The sequence below is a fragment of the Coccinella septempunctata genome, chromosome 3 (genome assembly GCF_907165205.1).
Source record: "Coccinella septempunctata chromosome 3, icCocSept1.1, whole genome shotgun sequence".
In the NCBI taxonomy this organism is placed as follows: domain Eukaryota; kingdom Metazoa; phylum Arthropoda; class Insecta; order Coleoptera; family Coccinellidae; genus Coccinella; species Coccinella septempunctata.
Genome location: NC_058191.1, coordinates 30,205,425 through 30,228,747, shown reverse-complemented (window position 1 = coordinate 30,228,747; position 23,323 = coordinate 30,205,425). Strand labels below are relative to the sequence as shown.

Here is a 23,323-nt window from a genome sequence, read left to right as displayed (position 1 = left end):
CTGTTCAGCAGAAAACCGAACGTCTGCAAAATGAGAATATTGGTCGACCACTGCTTTGTTGCGATCATTTATAAAAATCCTGCATTAGAATTGACGAAACGTTGACGTTATTTATATCAATAATAAAAATCCCCAATTGCCGAATGTTACTGAATAATACAGAGTAAAATGTTAAATCACTTATCATTGACTCAAGTTTGTAAAGTGTACATAAAAGGATTCTATTCTTGAATACTTTCGCTATGTTACAGGGCGTCCTTGTCTTGTACATATATTTGATAAATAAAAGATTCCCGAGGTCAAAAGAAACAGTTTTTCACTTCCCCATTTTTCACAATTCAGCTCGGTTGAACGTATACAGGCTGCACAAAATCCACAAAAAATGCAATTTTCAGTTATATCTCACAAACGATTTTATTGGCTGGAATGATTTAGGAAATAAGTGAGACATATAGAGAAGTACCCCCTTTATCGCAAGCAAGATTTCTTTGTGAGAAGATAAAATTTCTCCGATATTTATTTCATCATTAGGAACTGAAATGATTATTACGATTAAGAGATGGAATGAACTAAAACATTCTAGAACCTTTGTATAAGGACATGCTCATGATACAGTTCTAGTTTTCTTCGATGAGAACAGAAATGAAAATGGATCTGATAATGTACACTTAAGGCTATACCTGTATATGCACCAAGCACTTCAATACATTATGGGAAACCATACCTTTATATTTTAATATTAGTTACGGGACATTCAGACTAAAAATTTCTGATACTATTTGACAGAACATAAATACCGAATCTTTCCTAACTTACCTTACACTTGCATGTAACGCATGGGTCATTCGGATCAACGAATTCTGAACCTGATTTATAACTTCTGCTAATGTAGTTGCAATCTCTTCCGTCTCCAGTTGCATTCCACATGCACTGATCTTCTTCGCAGTGAGGACAGCAGTCGTTGGGGCCTTGCACTGGCTTGGAACAGAGCAAAGGAGGACATTCCAAATTGGAACAGTCAGTTTCCCCGTACAAACACTCGCAGGATTGACATTGGTAAGACCATTTTTCTCCGTGCATGAGATCCACTCCTGGCAATTCTTGGTGTGCGCATGCTTGTCTCAAATCACACTGCGGACAGCAGGGGTCATTTTGCTTAGCAGGTATGGAACAGTTACAGGATACTTTCTCGCATTTTATCACACCTCGGTTGCAGGTACATTTGGTGCAAGGATCGTTAGGATGGGATAACGTTTTGCCGTGATCTATTTCTGTCTGTTCGAACAAACAACTTAATCTACAATCGGGTTTTCGGGGTGGACACCTGCATTCGAAGCCACCAAGAGTGTTGACGCACGTTGCTGATGGGTGACAGCTGTCGATTTCTTCCTCACACTCATTTATATCTGGAAGACAAAAAATTTTAAGTTGGTTTGAAAATGCAAAATATATGGATTCAGGTTATCCTTACCTGTACACAGCGTGCCCAAATTATTGTCTGATCCAGGTCCTTTGAACCCTTCTTTGCATGTGCAGTAGTACCATCCAATCATATTCACACATCTAGAGGAAGATGTACACCTGTGGGCATTGGTGGCACATTCGTCCAAATCTCTTTCGCAACTAGGTCCTGTGTACCCGTTGGCGCATGCGCAGATACCTGGTTTCTTACATATACCTCCGTTCATGCAGCTTTGCTCGCAGATAGCTGTTTATATGGAAAATAATAAATATTTAATAAATAAAGAAAAACTGGCTTTGATGATAATTGAATTCACTCAGGATGATAAACTCTTTCGTTTGGCAGTTTATAGTACCTAAATATGTCCAATGGCGGCTCGTAGTCACTCAAACCGAGAAGACTGAATCTTTGAGGAGTCAGGTCTCTGTGAATGGATTACAGAGTCGGCCATTGAAAACGAAACAGTGGCTGTCTTAGTCACATGGTGTTTTAAGTTTGTCAAATAAGCTTTTGAACATTTTTACAGATGGGGAACGTTAATACTCTGGTATGGGCGGTATGGCATAACGGAGAATGGAGAAGATTTTGTGGTGTGGTTACTATGATGAAAACACGCATACTCACGTTCACATTTGTATCCATCTCCGGAATAACCTTCCTTGCACTTGCAGTGGTAGCTGCCTTGAGTGTTGATACATTCAGCGTTAACATCACACTCGTGCTCGCCAGTATGACATTCGTCCAGTTCTGCACAGTTGAATTTGTCTATCCGTCTGTATCCTGGCAGACATTCGCAGATATAAGATCCTGGTGTATTCACGCATCTCGTATTTTGGTGGCAGTGGTGACCCTCTTGACCACCTTCCTGTTGACATTCGTCGATATCTGCGACAGAAAAAACGGATTCTTTTGAAGATTTCCCAAATCATTGTTAGCAATTCATTTCGAGTATATTATTTTCGACGGTTAAAATAGCATATAAATCTGAGAGTGAAGGTGAGGGACTACGAGACTTGATTGAGAAAATCTTATAAATTCTTTTCGAAATCAACTACCCTCAGAGCCTATAGAAAGTGACGTATAACTATAACCTACCGACAGAATGCCAAATAATATATCCTAATAACCTGTCGAAAACGCGAACTTATATATTTTCTTTTTTCCTTCCGAAGATATTGGTATTTTATCAATTGGGGTCCCCACCTTCAATGAATCCCTCTGTATAATCACGAAGTATTAAATCGGCATTTAATTAAGCTTTACCCATTTAGATATTCTACTCCCAATTGAATACACATTAGTCACCTAAAAGAAATTATAGCGATAAACTTAAAACAGCCATGAAATAATTCACTTCCAAGGCATTCATCAATGTCTGGTAGGAAATTCAATAATTGAACATTGCGGGAAAATGAGAAAACAGATGGCACCCTTGCGTGACAGGAATTCGTGCTGAATACTTCTTTCTTTAAACCAGACAAGGTTGGTTCAATCTATCTGCGAGAAGAAAAAGTTGAACTGGAGACAAGGGCTAGTGCAGTAGTAGAAAAAAAAAGAAAGGAGTATTCGTGGATCGGAAATTTTGAATGCGAATGTTAGTTTGGGATCAACGAAAGCTTTGAATAAATAAAATACTCATTTACTAAATGTTATGAGGGAAGAATTATGACTTTTGGAATTTTTCCCAAACAATTAAACAAGCAGTATGAAATACTACACTCTCTCCTTCCTGAACCTTTATTTCCACCCAATTCGAAGAATCAGTACCTACATTTTTCATTTTTCTAAAAGAATTACACCTAAATTTCATTAGCGAAGAATTAATAATTGCTATTTCATTTTCATTGAAATCTGTATGTATATAACACTTAAATATTATTAAAGTTAGTACAGATTATCTAAATCTTATCGTTAACCATAGCTGAAAATAATACAACAGAAAACTGTACAAAAGGTCTTCGTATGAATGCAAAAATGGTTGGTGAAAAATGAAATGGATACTTACCAGTACAATTTCTGCCATCTCCTTGATACCCTTGAATGCACTGACAAGCATATGTAGTCTGTAGGTTGAGGCAGGTGGCGTTAGCATGACAAACATGACCTTTGGCGCAATAGTCAACACCTGTTATGGAGTTAGAGTTAGTTGAAAGCCATGGTTAGTATTGCAGAAGCGGTTGTGAAAAAGACGGAATTGGTTAAACATGAAGCTAGTTATGTACAAGCTTATTCGTTATATTTTACAGGTTTAAAATCAACTCAGGAAATCATAATCCAAAAACTTAAAGTAAAAGTACTGTAATTTGATAGTTTATATGAAATATAATGTTATAGCATTGAGTATTAACCCCGGGGTTGAAACTCAAAGGTTTAAGTGAGCACCTATCATATGACAGCTGAACTTATAGTTATCCACCAGAAAATTAAATGATTAAAGAATTTCAAAGAACGGTAACAACAAAATATCTTTGACCCATATTTGTGACAATGAATTTTTTACACTTTTATGTATTGTGTGTTCTCAAAATGTATGTCTAATTTTATGGCAGCAGCTGATAGACGCCACTATGCTATACCTTTGTGCTAAATTCAGTACTGAAATTGAGTAGGTACCTATTAACTTCGCGCCCATATGATATATGTAAATATTCCAATTTTCAGTGCTGAATTTTGCATACTAGCAAGTGGCTTTGAATCAATTTACAAAATTATCAATTAAAAATAAACAGATATGCGGGAAAATATTTCTCTAAGTTTTCGGAATTATACAGATGATATGTGCATGCATGTAAATGTGATTAACGTTTGGACCTACCTGGACAAAACTTGCAGCAGTTATCTGCCACACTGAATCTCTGCTCTGGAGGACATGTCAGTTTCGGACATTGAGTTTCCGGGTTTATCTTCTTGCAGTTCATACTTCCATCGTTGCACTCACAATCCATGCACTTCGTGACACTCACTACTTCACCATGATCATACGGTGTATCAATCATGAGGCAGCTTCCTGAGAAAGAGTTGTAACATTCCTTCTGATCAGAATTTCATCACTTGAATACAAAAATAATTCAACATTCGCATGAATTGAATGAATGAAAATATTTCGATTCAGATGAAGAGATGAGGTCAAAAAAATTAGCGGCAAACGCCCAAAATTAGTTTCTGAATACAAGAAATAACATTTCAACTCACTAAGACACTGCGGACAGCACTCTCCTTCCTTCAAGACAGGATACTTGCACATTGGCTTCGGACATTCAATTCTTCGACATTCAACCGTTCCATGCTGCAATAAAAAATTTCATTAAAATATCAATTTTTCAGTCCCAATAATTGGGAAATTCCATCTACTTTATGCAGTATTTCAAGAATTATTTTTGTATGTAGTATGTACTGGTTGATTGATTTTATGTCCTTCCCTCCTTCAACTTTTTTGTGTCCCTGTGTAGAGAAAAATTTTCGTTTTGAAGTTCCCTGATTAATAACGAATTTTTGAGACAATTTTTTAATGTATACATGGTGCCCCAGACAATCCGTGTGTGATTTTACTTTTCCATTAGATTTTTTTATTCTCATGAAAATTATAAATCTTTTTTATCTGACATACCTCATAACTAGATATTGACATAAGAAATAGCAAAAAGAACTTTTCGTAGTACAAAAACACTCTTATGTGGGAGGTAGGTATTCAATAGATTCTCTTCTTCGATTAGTTATTCGTATATACTTTTTACCGTTAATTAATTCAATTCTGATTTCTTTCGAAAATATCTTTTTATACGGCGATTCAAGATATGAAGGATGTCTGATGAGAAAGATTCAGCATTTGCAGAAGAATGAGAGGATCAATTAAAAAAATAGTGTAATCATTTGAAAATAGGGAAAAGGACTATGCACGGGCTTTTTTGAAAAATGCTTGGAGGGGTAGATTTTTAAGCAAATTTTCATGTATAATTGAGGAGTTTCTTATGCATCATTTAAGAGGATAGGGGTGGTTGAGTATTGTTATTATCATTATGATAACAAGATCAAAAGTCAAGGCAAAAGCGGCAAAGCATATAAACTCAAATATTGAATAAGACGTTAACCATATATGGATAAAGATTACAGAAGGCAAAAAGTAGATATACCTATAGGTTTTTTAAATGGCAACCCTAGCACTTTGTGCCAGAAATAGATAGAACTTTTGTTGTTGAGGATGGTTTGGTCATTGATGAGTTCTTTTTATAAACTTTTTTCATTATAGACATGAAATGATTGAATTCAATGAATTCTACTTTTCACTTATTCAACGTATTGTGAGGTCAATAACAAACATTTTCCGTGTTCCTAATTAATCTTATTCGCTGAATAAAGAACGTATCTATTACTTAAATGTTGATTTATTCTTGTAAATGCGGTTTTTATTTCAGATAATCAAAAAATAACGAGAAAGGTATGTTTTCGACGAAACTTCAAAAACATCAATCACCCCCAAACGGATTTTGAAATCCGTGTTCAAAAAGTTTAACCATTTCATTCCTATAACAATAAAAGGGTGGACGAAAAACCCTATCAATGACCAATTTATCCTCAGCAAAAAAAGTTCTATCCATTTCTGACACAAAAACCCCTCCACCCCATTCCTCCTATGTATAAAATGTTGCGAACTTTAATGAAAATTAACATGTTTTACAAGATAATAAATACTGAAGATATCTTTCGGGATTATTTCAGTGATTCATTTTTTATTCTCTCTTTATCTTGGAACTTTGAATAATTTCTTATAGTCCGAGAGCTGGCGACGAAAATCGGCAAGAGTTTTGTAATGGCTCATATTTAAATATTAGTTAGATTTGGTGGTGTACATGAGTTAGCAGTTAGCACCCACTCTCAAGGTCAGGTAGTGGAACATCTGGCTGCAACGCTCTTCGATTTATGTAAAATTACAACATCCGTACTTTGGGTGACTGCTGACTGCCTCTGTTCTATTGATATGTGGTCTGACTATTTACTCTCAAATAATATATGATATTTGAGCAATAAATGCATTTTGAGCCATTACAAATCTCTTGAAACGGCATCGTTAAGGCAGCAACTTCTGTGGGGAACTGACCCATCGCTTTTCACTAAAATGAGGTCTGACCACTTTCTCAAGTTTTCTGTTCTATAAAATAGTTGCGTGACTATGTTCAATCATTACAAAATACTTGTAGAGTATGTTGTAATATTGTATACCCACATCAAAGCGCGTCGTCGCTAGGTGTTCCACTATCTGACCTTAAGAGTGGGTGCTGACTCATATACACCCTTAATACTAAATCACAATTAATTATGAGCCATCACAAAACTCTTGCCGATTTTCGTTGCCAGCTCTGGGGCTATTATTATCATCAAGGAATTTTTTGTAACGATTGGCCGCCTCTAATATCTGGTCAATCTAGGCCCAGGTTTAGTCAGCTTTATAGCTAACTAGGATTTGTCTTATGACAAATCCGCCACTGTGTCTGGACATACCCAAAGTTGCCACACGCATTAAGGCCTGGTTGCACAGTTCAGGTTCAGGCCAAGTTCTAAGTTGATCCTCGATTAATTTTGATAGTTTCATTCAGTTTTTTCAGATGTACAACCGGGCCTAAGTGAATTTTTCAGTTATGATAGGGACTAAATGTTCGATAAAGAATGTAGCTTGTCACCACAAACAAAGGTGCTATCAGTTCTTTGCGACATTGGAGAAAAAATTTCGAGACATGTTTACTCACCACACAGGAACACAAATCACAGCCGCTTTGCCACCTGGCGCCATCTGCGTGCACGGTGCCGTTGATGTGACACGAGATAGGACAGTCGCACTTCTCCACCCCCGAGATGCGTCCTTCGGCGGCGGACAACTGCAAAACAAAAAATTTTATATAATCAAAACAGTGTGCGGACCAAGGTTGACGTTACATGGTAGTCCATATACCCTTTCGGTTAGCTCCTGAAGATGCCGCGTCAGCTCCTGCACCGTCGACTCCAGCAGCGAGAACTGGCCACAGGTCGGACACGTGGAGTCCAGGTGGGGACATACTAAAAGGTACCCATGGGGACCGGCTATAAATTGCACGTCTTGCATTGCACCCTGGCGATAAATAAGAAAAAATTAAAGTGTCTCGAAACGAATCATCCCTACTAATATTATAAAGGTGCAAATATGTGTGTTTGTTAGTTTATTTGTTTGTATGTTTGTCTTTCCATAACTCTGGAGCCATACTATGTTATAGAGAATTTATCAGAATCAGATTAGATTCTCTTTTAACATTCATTCCTATTCATTAAAAAATGACGCAAAATATCAATTTTTCCTAAATAAGTCGTTCATGAAGCTATTGATTTCAGGCTTTTATGAACGACGCTGGGTGAACTATAAGAGATAGAGGAAAACGGTACAATTTTGTAGGGCTCCAAAAGTTCCATAAAAAGTCCGCTAGGGCATATAACCAACTTTCGAGGATAACCGACGAAAACAAATTTTAACACTTATTCAATCCAAAATAGTACTCTTTTATTTATTCTTTATTTCTTCTATTTTATTTTATTTATTTTTACCCCTCAGAATCAGATGTCCGATATTAATGGGAATTTCACAATAGTGTAGAGTTGTAGAGAATTTATTCGAGTAGGTTTTCGTGTGAAATTAATTCCCATATAATGAAGAAATATATCGATTTTTGTCATAAACAAGTCGTGAATTTATTTCAAGCTTCGATGGCTGACGTGACGCTTATAATTTACAAGAGATAGTGTAACTCAAGCCAAAGTAACTAGCTGAAAGGGATTTGAGTGACCGGTCGAAATTTCGTACACCTGCAGTGGCTAATTCCAATGATATTGAGTTTCTTTGACAACGTTACATTTTGAGGAAAAGTTGAATATTTCACTTAATTTTTCTTAGAGCATTTAAAAATGCAAGAAAATAAAGGATGATTCATTTAAAAAATATAACTCTTTTAGAATATTTTCCTCGTATAAAATTCATAATTTTCAAAATGTAGTTCAAACCGGCATATACAGGGTGTTTTCAAAGGTGAGGATTTTTTTTGACAGAAGGTAGAACTCATCAAAAGAATTCGTTTAACCAAAAATTGTCTATATAAAATATCCAAGATGGCTGGGATACAATCCCTAGAAGTTCGACAAAATTTCATTGCATTTCAAGAACGGGACTGTGGAAGGTGACTCCGGCATCGCAAAAACGGAACAAAACATAAACATATGGCTGGACAATGAACGGTTCAGTACCAAGGATTAGATGCATCAGGTCACTTTTGAGGGAATCATAATTGTTGTATCGTGCAATTTAGGGTGAAAAAAAAGTAGAAAATCGAGGCAGTTATTGAAAGTGCTTATGTTAGTTATGCTGAAAAAGTGCTGTGATGTTTCCCTATTTCATCCCATTTTTACGACGATTGTTGGAATGCAACAACAAGAAGATTGTGATGCCCATTGAAAAAATTCATGAATAATTTTGACGAATTTCATTGGTGAGATTTTGAAGTAGTATTCTTTTTTTACACTTGTGTCCTAAGTCTCTTCTGTCAGTTGGTATCGAAATGATCCATTTCATAAAATCGTGTAAGTTGCTAAAAAATAATGACAACAATTCGACAATCCTAAGTTTCCATTTTCATTACCACGTAAATATCGAACGAACCAATATCCCGAAACCACATGGACGAATGAGGAGATATAAGTTTTTTCCCAATGCTTTGCGATAATTCAGCTAACAAACGGTCTAGGGTCGTATCAGGATCTATTTCAGTAATCATTTTCAATTTTTTTTTCAACTTTGTCATTTTGAAAGTTTTTTATAGGTGATTTTTTGTGAAACGCTTCATTTTAACCAGTTCTACCTTCTGTTGAAAAAAAGCCTCACCTTCAAATACACCCTGTATATACTTCCCCAAAGCTTTTACTGAAAAAAAATACCTTTCGGCTACGAAACTCACGCTGTATATTCAGTCAGAAAAATTAATTGAGCTCCCAACTCAGGATGGATATCATTAAGTAGATGCTTTTGGTGAACTGTAAAAACTGAGCGGATAAAAAATAAATTAATTCAATGACAGCAATAAAAGGAAGATAATTCTTTACGTAATGAGGATAATAAAATATCAAATTATTCTCAATATGCCAGAAACACGTCAAGAGCAAACCATTATCAACACCCTCCACAAACGCCCTCAGAAGCGAAGGCGTGAAAATTTAATGTGGCACTCTTTTCGTCATTCCTGTTTAGAATAACGCCAACTCGCATGATTCGGTGAAACGTTGCATGATGTAAATGACTTGTAAAACAGTTTAGTATGCAGAAATATTCTCACTCCGACAAACTCCTCAAAATTAAAATTGAACCAAGAAATTAACCTCCATCGATTATATAGTTTTCCTACGCAAGATGTTTGAGAATTTCGTAGTAGCCATAATTCAGTAGTTTTGAGTTTTACACAATTGATCGCTTTGGGACGAAATGAAATACGGGATAATATCATAGAAGTTTTTAATCAGAACTTAACCCCCTGAAGTTTATATGAGTTTTCCGAGCTTTTAGAATTTTAGCCGCTTAATTTTTCCCCTGCAATGTCCAGCAATTTTCAATCAGAACTTAACCCACAAGAGTTTTGTGAGTTCTTGGAATTTCACCTCAAGATTCGTAAAGCTTGATCAGGGAATCAACGCTTGATTGACCAATAGACGTCTATTTGTTTTCAATCGATAATTCAGTCATGATCATTCAGAATATTATTCTCCCATCAAATTATGATGTTTATAGGTCCATTAAATCAATTGCTACTTGTTCAATATATTCAGAAATGTAAAGGTTTCAGTGATCGTTTTAGAAATGAAGTTACTGTCGAATCGTTGATCGCACAATCAAAGTTTTATGAAACCCGCTGTTAGTTTTCTGTTAGAATTCATATCTTCTGTGAATTTAGATGGAGTTTTTGAGCTCTATAGTAATGCCCTTCTTTCGCTAAAACAACGTCAATCGCACTTCTACAGGGTAAGCCTTTGACTCGTACAAATATTTCAACAGTAGATTATATTATTGAGGTCAAAGGAATTACTTTTTTCCTATAATATTTTTTCTGATTCGGCCCTGATAAAGAGATATAGCCATTCAAAGTTTTCATAATAAACTATGCCACCCCTGGAGAAACAAAATTCCCTTCGGAATAACAAGCTAAATCTATGACAATAAACATCTGTGGATCTTTTAAGCAGAGTTGCATTCAGCCAAAGTACCCAATTTTCCGAATATCACAGATATTTCTTATTTTTGAACATCAGATTACTCGAGAACTTCGCATTATACGAGAAAATACTTAAAGAATACTTTTATTTTATAAAACATTCAAATATTCATAAGATAGGGTCCAACTTAGTTTCAATTATTGGTATTTTCCTCGGTATTTTCATGATACGTAATAATGAGAAAAGTGGAAGACGTGGTTGATATCTCGTATTCAAAAAATATTCATCAAATATATATTGAAAGCGTTTGTGAGATTTTCATGCTTTTTCAACGCCTTTATCTTTTAAACCAAGCGGATTCGAAAAAAAGATATAGGAAAAATGTGATTCTTTTGACCTCAAGAATCTACTGTATTTGTACGAGTCAAAGACTAACTTCTTATATTTGAAATGGATTTTGTGCGGAATTATCTCTTAATGACCGAAACCTGAAGACGCACTGAAAATCGATAATTACAACATTCCATTACTCACCTTATAATGATAAAGGCGATTTCTTTGTCCTAACCAAAGCTGCTTAGCTTCGGTAAAGTTACGATCCGGCTTTCCCGGCCTTAAAAGTCTTTTATACAACCTATTACAGTCCACAAAAAGCTCAACAACCGAGCCACTAACAGTCACAGTCATACGATGCCACAAATTGTCCGCTAGCTTATAATGAAAAGTTTCTACGTGCACTTTATTATCTTCTTTCGACAAATAATGAAATCGGATTTCGTTTTTCCGACCACTCGATTCGAGCTCCAGGTATCTGTTGTAGCCCTGGACGAAGCTCAGGATGATTCCCGTGTTCCCCATGTCCTGTTTTAAGTAGGCGCTGATCGTGAATTCGGGACTTCGGCGAAGCATTTCTGACACTTGCTCGAAGGCTGGTGATGGTAGTTTCAGATTTCTATTATCGCCTGGAACAAAGCAAAATAGTTATTACATCACTGCAGAGAATTCAGTTATCTGTAAAATACGGTTTTCGAGGTTTCCTTAATTCTATAAAAAAACGTAACTGGTAACTGGTCACTTTGTACGTGTGTCCCAGTCGAAAACTTTTTTCTTTCACAGGAGATCAAACTCGTTGGCCTGGCTATATCATTCATTTTCTAGAATATCTTGGACACCGTATAAAATAAAGAAAAATATTCATATGCTCATAAAACAGCACAAACCTAGCACAATTCTGCACTAACAACTTTTTCAAAATAGAAAAGTGCTGGGCCAACTTCACTCGTATCATAGAATCTCCACTCGTCAGCTCATGCTAGACTAATTTTCAACGATAAAGACAAAGATAAAGAACCCAAACTTGATTGATAAAGTTGAAAATATGATGAAGAAGTCTCTCACACTTTCTGGTGAGTTCATGCAGAGTCCCTGAAAACAAAAACCTGAAAAAGTAACATATCTAATTCGGCGATCACATGAACTCCATGACATTGTTCTTAGGTATTTGTTCTTAGGAACTCTGCGTAAACATACCACTCCATCCCAGTTTAATCTCAATTTATTTGAGGCTCTTTAAGAAAAAAATACTTAAATGAAGTTATATGTTCACCAATTCTTTCCACATCTGTCGATTTTTTACAAAATAAAGATTTGAAATTCTCAAAATGAGTACAGGGTGTTCATTGGTAAATCTAGGTACATGTTCAACGTCCAGTTGCAGGTGCATTAAAATTGAATGCTCCATCAAAATGTTAGTCCTCCATTTTTTGCTTCAAAATTGACAGTTTTGAATTTTGATGGGACACATCTGTCGATTTTTTACAAAATAAAGATTTGAAATTCTCAAAATGAGTACAGGGTGTTCATTGGTAAATCTAGGTACATGTTCAACGTCCAGTTGCAGGTGCATTAAAATTGAATGCTCCATCAAAATGTTAGTCCTCCATTTTTTGCTTCAAAAATGACAGTTTTGAATTTTGATGGGACATCAAATCTTTATGGACTTTATTTCAACTGGACCTAAGTTGATTTGATCGTCTTCTTGAGTAATATAATAAGATTTTGTTTCCTGTTTTCCTGCCTTGAAATTTTTATTGATGCTTTACTTCCTAATATTCAAAATTACACGTTTTTGTCATTTGAATTTGCTTACATATTCTCAATTTGCTATCCTGCAAACTTCATTCAACAGATATATGAATAGAACATCTACTTTTAAAATTCCGCAGCCTACTGGACTACAAATTTTAATCAACATTCGTTATAAAGGTTAAAGCTAAGAGCTGAGTATAAAAGAGACTTTTTATGCTTTTTACACTTAAATATAACCCTTCCAGTATTTGCTATACCTACTGGGATCAATTCGAGCTTGTGTGGTGTGTGACTCTTTGCGTTATTTTACTTATAATTTTATTCCTTTTGAAGCTTCAAATCTTCATTATGAGACATGTAGATTGTAGACCCTATAACCATAACTTGAAATACCAGGTGGCCAAAAAGCTGATTTCAGCTTTCTTCAAATATTGAATTGATGTAGCCGATACTTGGTTAAAATCCATCATTGAACTTAAAACAGATTATACGATTTTCACATAATCAGTTTTTAAACCACGATACTTGTTTCGCTATCACACTAGTATCTTCAATACACAAAGTTAAGAGCCAAATCTTTTGCGAAATTATGGCAATTCGTACCAATAACTTGAAATACCAGCATTTTGAATACCTGGTATTTCAAGTTATTGGTACGTTATGCCATAATTTCTCATTTGTTCGAACTCAAGAAGTATTCTACCTTCAGAAGAGTGGCTCCTGTAGTTTCAAAATACAGAAACTCAGATTTTCGTCCTTGATTTTCTCGTCAATCTAGATGAATTGAAATGTTGTTAAAAATCAATGTATTGAAGTTTTAAGTTAGTTTATTCGAAAAAATGTGAGTACAAGTGGTCAAATTTGGATTGAAGTAGAACCGAATAATTTAGAGGTGTGGTTAGGTGCTCTTAGGTTGGGACAGTAAAAAAACTTTTTGTTAAAACATTTTTCTTCCCCAACGAAAATATACCTGAATAAATCCACATGTTGATCCCACAAAGGGACAAATCAGAACCTGGAGAGGGGTACAAAAAGTAATATAAAAATCGGAAGAAAAATTTCTTGATGGAATTGACATTTTTTCGACTTCTTTTTTTTTCAAAGAGATTAATATTTCTTAACTTTCACCCTCCGTTCAGTATATATGAAAACCTGTACACGCAAACATTTAAATGATGAGAATTTAAGCTACAAGGTCGAATGGCTAGTGATGTTAATGACCGGAAACGTAAGAAATCGATCACCCTTTCCTGCGTTTGATCGCGAATCGAACCAATTGAAATAGGTTATGACCTACGTACTTCCCTTCAGCTGGGCCAACCTTAAATAAATAGGAATTTCATGCGAACTATATTTGGTTGGATGTATCCAGTTTAACTTGAAAATTTATAGGGTTCCTAGAAGTCTAATCAATAGTTTGTTCCTCATTCGTTCAAGTCAACTGGTTTATATGTACGGTTCGTGCAGAATAGAACCGTGAAGTCCGTTCTTTTATCGTATTCCACTCCTCAGCCATTTTTATTGCTTTGGGGGAAATTTATCACTCGACTCCTCTAGCCAAATTTCATTTCGTCCGACAAAATGTATTGAGTGAATTTTCTGACCTACACTTTCGTGATTACTTTGGGGAAGACCACGATTAATCCAGATCCACGTAGATTTAAGAAGTTGGCATCGCTCGATCAATCAAGTTATTTTCAGAGATTCAATGAGCAATCAGTTGAGCTTTCCGGATGGGTATTGGATTTCGATTTATTGTTTTCTGTTAATTAATAATCGGAGTTGTGTTTGTCGCATTAGTCTAAGAAATAGTGAGTGATAGAAACAATTGGAAAAGAGTGTTTTCTTGAAACTCTTTAAGCGTTTTCTCTTGCAAGAACTGACCCACGAGGAATGAAAGTAAAAAAAGTTCAAAAGCTTTTAATCTTAATTTTTCCTTGTTAGGCAGAATCTTTTTCAATTGCTTCTGAGAAATAGTATGTTGAACTTTCAGCTTCTAACATAGAAGCATTTCTGAAAATGATTTTTCATTTTCAGATGTTGACAGAAAAAAGTTTCAAGAAAAGTTTTTTTTAAAAGTATTTTCAGACACTACTTCGAAACCAATTCGTGAACGTTTAAAGTTTCAATTCTTGTAGTTATTCAAATCGCCTTCTGAAAGTAATTATCGAAAAGAATGGAAAAAAATGTAGTGTTAACAACACTCACCTTGCAAAAGATAGGCCGGTTTATTTCTCTGAGGACCATCAGTTCGTGAAACTCCACTCCAGTTGGTGTTAGGCAAACCCAAGGCACCCAGAAGATCAATTGTTTGACGCGTTGTATTTATAGTCGACAGAAGACCCGATGGGTCTAAGCCAGTAGCTGTAACAAAACAAAAATGAAAATATGTAATATTAATTTGTCCTAATCTAAAAAAGAAGCTCCTCAAACAAGGGCCGGTCACAGCACCACTCAACCACCCTGGGCCAATATTTTTCCAAAACACGAGAAAAAAAAATATTAGGAAAATTTTTGTCCGTTCATGGAGCATCAAAAATATAATAGTAATGTAGAGCATGAATAACCTTATTAACAAGTGACATATTGTGAAAACTCATTCATTTTCACCTCATATTGTGGTTAAATCGCAATCATTGAGGTAACAATCAATAATCGAAAATTTTTCTTTTTATACCCTCAAAAATATTTGCTTCCATTGAAATACCATTCAGGTTTGAAAATTCAACCGTGATATGGAAATCTAGACATCAAATTCTCTCACTATTGCATGTTCATTCAACCACATCACACTATATAAGAAAGATAATTTTTCTGAGAGATGCGCGTGTTGAAAGTTGACATTCCAAAGATTTCGAAAAATATGGGGTCATTCAAAAATTCGTCAAGACCAAGGTCGATGAAGTTGGGAGATTTATCACTAAAAGAGTTACTCTTTTAGATGTATAACTTATAGGCCTACGACTACTTGATCTGGGGTGACTTATATTCGTCAGGACCGAACGGTTGTACCGAGGTCGATTAAATTTTGATATTTATCTCTAGATCAGTTACTCTTTCAGAATATGTATCTTTTTTCGCTCTACGATGGTTTTGCTGGAAGATACGCGTGTCGAAACTTGACCTTCTATTATTTCCGAAAAAGATAAGGTCAATTAAAAATTCAAGAACAAACGATTGGACAGGGTCGATGAAATTTCGAGATTCATTACTAGATCAGTTGCTCTTTAAGAGTATGTGGTATTTTTATAGCTCTACGATGATTTATACGAAGAAGAAGAGTTGGTCTTTCGACTCTATGATTATTTTGCTGGGAGATACGCGTGTCCAAAGTTGGCCTTCGAAAAATTCCGAAAAAGATGGAGTCTTTTATAAATACGTCAAGACCAAACGGTTGCACTGAGATTGATGAAATTTCGTCATTTATTACTAGAAAAGTTGCTCTTTGAAAATATGTATCACATCAAGCTCTACGATGATTTTTCTGAGATATACGTCCATAAATGGAAGGCCTTAAACGATGCTTAAGCATAGAATCTAATAGAAAATAGAAAAATTCAATTTTTTTCACATTATGCTTCGATGACTCACAATTCCTTTGGTAACCTTACTTAAACAGAATAACAACAGTGGTTTCTAATCGAACAAAGAGAAAATTGGTGATCGAAACAGTTGTACCTGATATCAGTTGACCATCTAGACCTAGAGTATCCCAAAGGGTTTATTAATTTATTTATTCATTTCGAATAAGTGAACACAAACAGGTAAGTCAATATGCAAATAGTGCACACAGGTTAATTATAAAAAAATAATTTGTTTAATGATGGATAAATGCTTTGAAACCCTTCTCATCTCATTGTTGAATGTGAACGTAGGAGACCTGGCCAAAGTATTTATGAATCTCGGTATTTATTTGATGAGAGGTGGAATTTTGAAATAGAAAACCATTTGTGCTGGTGTGGAAATATTCAGCTTTCCTGATGTTTAGGTCTGAAAAAATACTGACGGTTATCTTGTGCTTATGAAAATTTAGATACAAACTTTGGAGCGCCCCCAAACATGAGCTCATTTACACTGCGCACTGAACGAAACAAGACACATTAAATGGAAAAAAAAATCAGGATTCCACCGAATCTTATGTGAAAGAAGAGAAATGAACAATTTTCAAAATACTGAAATGCTGATAAGTGATTTAATACTTGGTATTTCCACCCCTTGCGTTAATTACAGCTCGGCAACGACGGTTCATACACAAAATGAGTGATCTTAACATGTTCTGATCTAATCTTTCCCAGATTTCTCCGAGTTGGATTCCTAAGTCATTAAGAGTAGCTGGATGATTTTCTGAACTTCCATTCGAGAGACTTCAACCTCTTCAAGGTACTCCTCAACGATGCGCGCACGATGGGGTCTGGCATTATCGTCCATAAAAATGAAATTTTCACCAATGTATGGGGCAAATGGCACTACATGCTGTTCAAGAATGTTCCTCATATACTTATCAGCATTCATAGCTCCATTATCAACGACCACTAGTTCTGTGCGAGCAGTCAAAGATATTCCACCCCATACCATAATCGATCCTCCCCCGAAGCCAGAAGTATTCAGGAAATTGCAATGAACATATCTTTCATGTGGACGTTTGTATACAAGGGAACGTCGATCACAATGGTAGAAGCAGAATCTAGACTCATCTGTGAAGAGAACTCTTTCCCAATCGGCCTCTTCCCAATGGATATGCTATCTCGCAAAATCCAAACGCGCCCTTCGATGGGTTGGGGTAAGAGCTGGGCCTCTTGCCGCGACACGAAGCCTTAAATCATATTCTCTGAGGCGATTTCTTACTGTCTGAGTGCTAATTTGCACCTCATGAGTTTGCTCAAGCTGAATTTGAAGGAGGCGAGCGGTTGCAAACCGTTGTCTCAACGAAGAAACTCTCAAGTAACGTTCTTGAATGGCAGTTGTTACCCTGGTCTACCCTGTCCTGGTATTCGGACATTCATACCTGTCTCCCTGAATCGCTGCAACATTCTGGACACACTTGTATGGGAAACTCCAAACCTTTCTGCAATTCTTGTGTATGTCCATCCTTCTTCTCGCTACCGCTTGGGCACATTCCTCTTGGGTCAAATTGCGTGTTTCGCGTTGCATAGCGATCGAGTGTAGAAAATCAAGCGAAAGAAAAATTATTGATCACTAGAACACTAGATTTTAGAGTGGAGCCAATACATTCAAAATCTGATAATACCAGCTTTTTTTATTCCTGCTGGGAAAAAACATCTGTATTGAAGAAAACCGTTGAAAGTGGATAACATATGCATGCATAATTCTGATAAAAATAATTATCATTGAGAACACCTTCAGTTGTAGAATAAATTTGAGATTTCCATAATGTGCGTTAATTTTTTAGCGCAGTGTATTCCATCGGAGGATTATTGGGGTCGGACCATAGCAAATTAGGGGGTCGCTCGACTTGCACCCATCTTAAATCATAATCGATCCTGAAATGAGCGATTTTAACAATTTGGCTATACATGCGATATGTAAGCAGTATGTAGAAGGCTGGACTGAGTACTGAAAATATGCAAATATACAAGATGATGATAGTGTACATTCCACTCCGATACGACGGAATTCTATATTTCCCAAGTCTTAGTTCGCTTTCAACGAGGGAATTAACTCAAAAGCAGAACTATCACGAAATCCTATTTGATGTTATCTCACCCACCGCCCCTACAGTTTCGTTCCCGTTTTTTGTTGGGTCGATAACTACAGCACGTTGTGAGGGTTGGGGATTCCTTTGCCGTATAATTTCAATTTATACGACCCTCTAATCGTTATCAATGCTGTTCGGTCTCTGCATACTTGTGTCACGTTTGGTGGTTCGGGTCTTGCAGGGAAGTATGGAAAAAAGATTTTGAAGCGCATCCGAGAGATATTGATACTTTGCTTCTGCCTTATTTTCTCGATTTATCTCGATACTCCTGAATAATTCAAGAATAAGTAAGTAAGGAAAAGGGCAAAATTTAAATACTCATATCAGAATATAGTTCAGAAAAAATAAACCGAATTTACGATATCTATAATTGTAAATTATGGTTGGATTTATTTGGCCATTTCCATCATTTCAACTTATTCCACTACAAATGTTCCATCATCAACAATTGTAAGTTATAATGAAAACATTTACATATAGTGTATATCAATTTGAAATAGTACCACCTTCAATATCTCTGCCCCATGAAAAATCAGAAAATATGCAAAAAGATGTGAATGATGGTTCATAGGGGGACATTTCATACGGTTGTTTCTAATTAATTTGAATCAACCCTGTGAGCGTGATGACAGCATCCCCTAAAATCTTAAACTGGCAGGGGGGTTAAGTGCCATCCAGTTTTTAAAGGTAGTTATATATAAGAATGGGTTAAGAAACCCCAATAACAACCAAACCAACCATTAATCTCATTTAGGTAATGAATTTTTAATTTTAATATGACGAGAGAGATTTTAAGTGTGGAGAATCGGCGTTAGATAAAAATATTGATTTTCACCAGGTGAGTAAGTGATTTTCAGTTTCATTTAAATTGTGTGCAGGAAAAAACATTAAATTTCTCGATGTTGTGTGAACTCTTCAGTTGTCTCTAGGGAAAATAAAGCAGGTGCTGATTTTTTGGGGTAGCTGCCCTTCCTGGTTACGGTTCAGCGACTCCGATTCAATCTATTTCACTGAGGAATCGTTTAATTTAAACTGCTATTGCTGAATACCGAATAACTGAATAAACGGACGTGTTTTGGGTACAAAATTTTATCCTGAATAAGATTTACATTTCAACTGTTCGCTCACACATTATTCTGATTAAGTGTTATAGAAATGTAGGTGATATGTTTTTGGAATTTATTACAGAAAATATTACACTTACAGATATTTATTTTATTTTATTTCAAGATCAAATTTTGATCATCAAAATCACAATTTTAGCTACAGCTCCTAGGTGACGACTTTTTTTAATCAAATTAATAGGATGATACAAATGAAAAAAATTATCCTATCTTCATTTTCATTTTTTCTTCGTACGTTTTTTGCCTTCTGATTCATTTTTCAACAATAAAGATTTCACACAACCCTTATACTCGAAGTTGGATAAGGTTGAATTCAGAGTTCAGATTCATAAATTTCATTTCATTCTTTTTGAAACGTGCTTTTTCTTTTTCTTAACAATACGGATTTCTAAAAACTGCCTCATGGTCTTAGCTGGACTAGGTTTAATTCATAGGAGACAATGTTTTTTCATAGTTCTATAACTTTCTTCTACATCTTTGAATATATCATAAACTTCGCAGGAAATATCTTTTTTGCGTAACATATATATCGGACTGTGCGTGACATACAGTAATTACTACCTGGATGGCTAGACATAAAACTGAGTATAAATAGAACTGGTGTCCACGTATTTTCATAATTTACATGATGATTTTCAAACCGATAATAACTGAAATTTCATGAAACTCTGAAGAACTTTAATCTTAAGTAATGAAACATGTGAAGTGATATTACTGATATGAGTAATGATGGATTTATGCAGCATTCCTAAGAAGTAGTGCTAAGAAGAGGAACAATATACCTAATTGGCATATGGCTAGTGAATGCAACAAGTTTCATAGTCAATTTTAATTTGACTTCCCTTTAATTTTGAAGCTTCTTTTAGTCCTCCTTGAAGGTGGAATTCAATGAAGATTCGGAATCGAAGGCAAATTAAAACTGATTATGAAACTAGCTGATGTTAGTCTCTAAGGGCACAATAGCAGTTTCTTCGAAGAACAATACATTCTTGATGAAGCGTCAGTTTTACGAACTTAATGTCGTGCCTACTGCTACATTTTCATTTTCTTATATCATCTCTCGTCATTATAGCTATAAATCGATGTAATTCATTATTTGGAGAAAAAATTAATAAACTTCAGAGGAGAAAAATATATTATTCGAAATCAACGTCCACAAAATATTTATAATCAATAGAATCTGCAGCTTCACCATTAACAGTAAAAAATTCCAACAACCTTGAGAAATTTCATCATCCTTTGCCAAAGCAGACTCTGCCAAGTAGGTCAATAATTCAGGAAGAAACTCGAGAGTAAAGCAACCTAGAGGTCATTGATAATGCAGGATATACCAACCAAGACACGCTACCCCTAATAATTGAATGAATATGTTGACGGCGTGCAGACAATTATTGAATTCTGAAAAAGTACACCTCCGGGCAGGATTCGAACCCGCGCCCCTCTTGATTACCGGTCAAGTGCTCTACCCAACTAAGCCACCAGAGGTCACGGTTTCCATCTGCGTTGACGGACCTATACTGAATCAGAATCCATATGTTAGTACGTGTCTCCTTGTGAACGTTTTATTGTTCGCAAGGGTTGGAGATTGTTAGGAGGTGGTAAGGGAACAACATTCACTTTCAGTGATCATCAAGATCCTTTTTACCCATTACCCATGGCATCGTCGACATTTAGCGACATCTGCAGGGAGCGGATGCGGAGAATCCGCATCCCGCTCCCCCTAAATTGATTTTTCCTAAACCATTTTGGCACTCCAATTTTCATAAAACGTAGGATAATGAGGGAGCAGTTCTCAGAGGGTTATGTCCGTTGAAATTCTTCTATCTACTACATTTTTTGTTTGTAGTTGAATATGTCTCAGAAGTTGCCTACTCCTCTACGTACGTACGTATTGAAATATTGATGAAATGTTTATGTTTTTTCGAAGAGTTAGATCAATTTATTTTATTGTTTCTGTTAGGGGATTTTTCGTATAAATGCTGCTATAAGTGCTATATTAGGTATATTTTTTCATTTTCATATAACGCTACATAAATATGAATTTTACAATATATCTTCATTATTTTCTATTATCATCGCATTATAAATTTTTCTGTGGAAATTTTCATACTTTCAATTAAAAAAAAGTAATTAATGCCACAGAACTTTCAATATGCTGGTGCTAAGCGTGAAGTCAGCACCAAAAACTTGAATTTGGAAGTGATTATACGATTTTTACGGAATGAGTTTTTTGAACCACGACACGTGTTTCGCTATCACAATAGCATCCTCAGGTGAGTGAAGGTAAACTATTTTACCTTATCCAAAAACTTGAATTGTCAATTTCTCAAAACCTACAATTGGCAATAAAAGTTTCATACGGCGCTGAATATTTGGTACCTATAGTTTTAGAATAAGTGCTTCAAATCTTTCAACCCAAAAATGAGGGTTGCCTTAAAAAAATCTAACCTTTACCCCTTGTAGAGGGTGCTTGACAATCTCCTCATTCATACATAAAAATTTACATAATTCAAAGTTAAAACTGACGAGTTCGAGCATTTTTCTACAAAATAGTAAATACCGAAAATATGAATATTTTTCAACTCACGAACTCTCTCTGAATATTCAAGTTACCGGTTTCGTGATCTAATTGCATATCTTCAGTTTGATGTTATTTATTAAAATATTAAAGAGAATCAATCAGAATGAATCAAAATTGAGAACAAACATAAACAACTCAATCTGAAGATTGGGTAAAGAAACTAGACAAGAGAAAATAACAAGTGTCACTTGATTTCTGGTTATGCACACTTTAATTATTGAACTACATGCTGGTACTGTGTGTTTAGATATAATCTATAATTAATATATTTGATGTTTTCACGGATGAAATTATTTACATAATCTACAGGGTATTTCAAAAAAGGTGACCCAGTCTCTAAGATGGGTAGAAAACTGAAAAATAATTGGGGTTTGCTCTGTAAAAAATTTCGTAAAGCTATCATATGATAGTATTGAAGAAAAAAATTCAAACACATTTTTTACTATTGTCAACATACTTGAGGTTTCATCTAAGCGACAATGAAATTCTAATGCGCGTAATGCCTACTAATTAATAATAATAATAATGATTAATGAGTTTATTATCACTTTATACCATGCAGCAACGGTTTTTACTTCATAAATTTCAAATGAAAATATTCCGAAAACAGTGCACAGTATCGAGTTTTACCAAGAATACCTTCTTGGTGTAAAATTGAATGACGTTTGAGTTCACTAGGAATTTTGATGAATAAATCTCACCTTGGAAAAGTTATGTTCGATACTACTTGGTACTAACCGTCTAACTAGCGACCTCTGTGAGTGTCAGATATGAAAACGAATTCATTGGATAAATCCGCTTCCAAAACATATAATGGTAAAAAACTCCATTTCAATGTTGCCAGTAGTTTCGGCCAAATCGTAAAAAATACGTATAAATCATTTTTTTCAACGTCCTATATCTGGAATACAGATGGTGTTACGAAATTTTTTACTGGGCAAATCTCGATTATTTTTCTGTTTTCTACCTATCCCAGAGATGGGGGTCACCTTTTTTTTAAAACACTATAATTCCCTGCCCGTTTGTGACCCAGCAAAGTATAATATTCAGAATGGGGGTTGTCTGGACATTGGACCGAGACTCCCCCATATTCCAGTTCAGTCTAGCAGCCTTGGAATCAGCTGAGCGAGTCAGGGAGA

The 23,323-nt window shown here is 35.5% G+C and overlaps 1 protein-coding gene across 4 annotated transcripts in view; it reads right to left on the bottom strand.

The window, feature by feature from the left end:
- Positions 1-23,323, bottom strand: part of LOC123309483 (protein kinase C-binding protein NELL2-like) — a 78,443-nt gene that overhangs the window by 7,791 nt on the left and 47,329 nt on the right. For 3 of the 4 annotated variants that reach the window (XM_044892629.1, XM_044892630.1, XM_044892631.1), the window contains exons 2-11: positions 14,972-15,127; positions 11,210-11,637; positions 7,407-7,562; positions 7,204-7,332; positions 4,655-4,748; positions 4,278-4,469; positions 3,468-3,587; positions 2,087-2,347; positions 1,472-1,708; positions 817-1,406 (exon numbers count right to left, since the gene is read on the bottom strand). In XM_044892629.1, coding sequence (XP_044748564.1) covers positions 817-1,406; positions 1,472-1,708; positions 2,087-2,347; positions 3,468-3,587; positions 4,278-4,469; positions 4,655-4,748; positions 7,204-7,332; positions 7,407-7,562; positions 11,210-11,637; positions 14,972-15,127 — 2,363 coding nt within the window. The remainder of the gene's footprint in view (positions 1-816; positions 1,407-1,471; positions 1,709-2,086; positions 2,348-3,467; positions 3,588-4,277; positions 4,470-4,654; positions 4,749-7,203; positions 7,333-7,406; positions 7,563-11,209; positions 11,638-14,971; positions 15,128-23,323) is intronic. The other variant, XM_044892632.1, reaches the window with a different exon arrangement.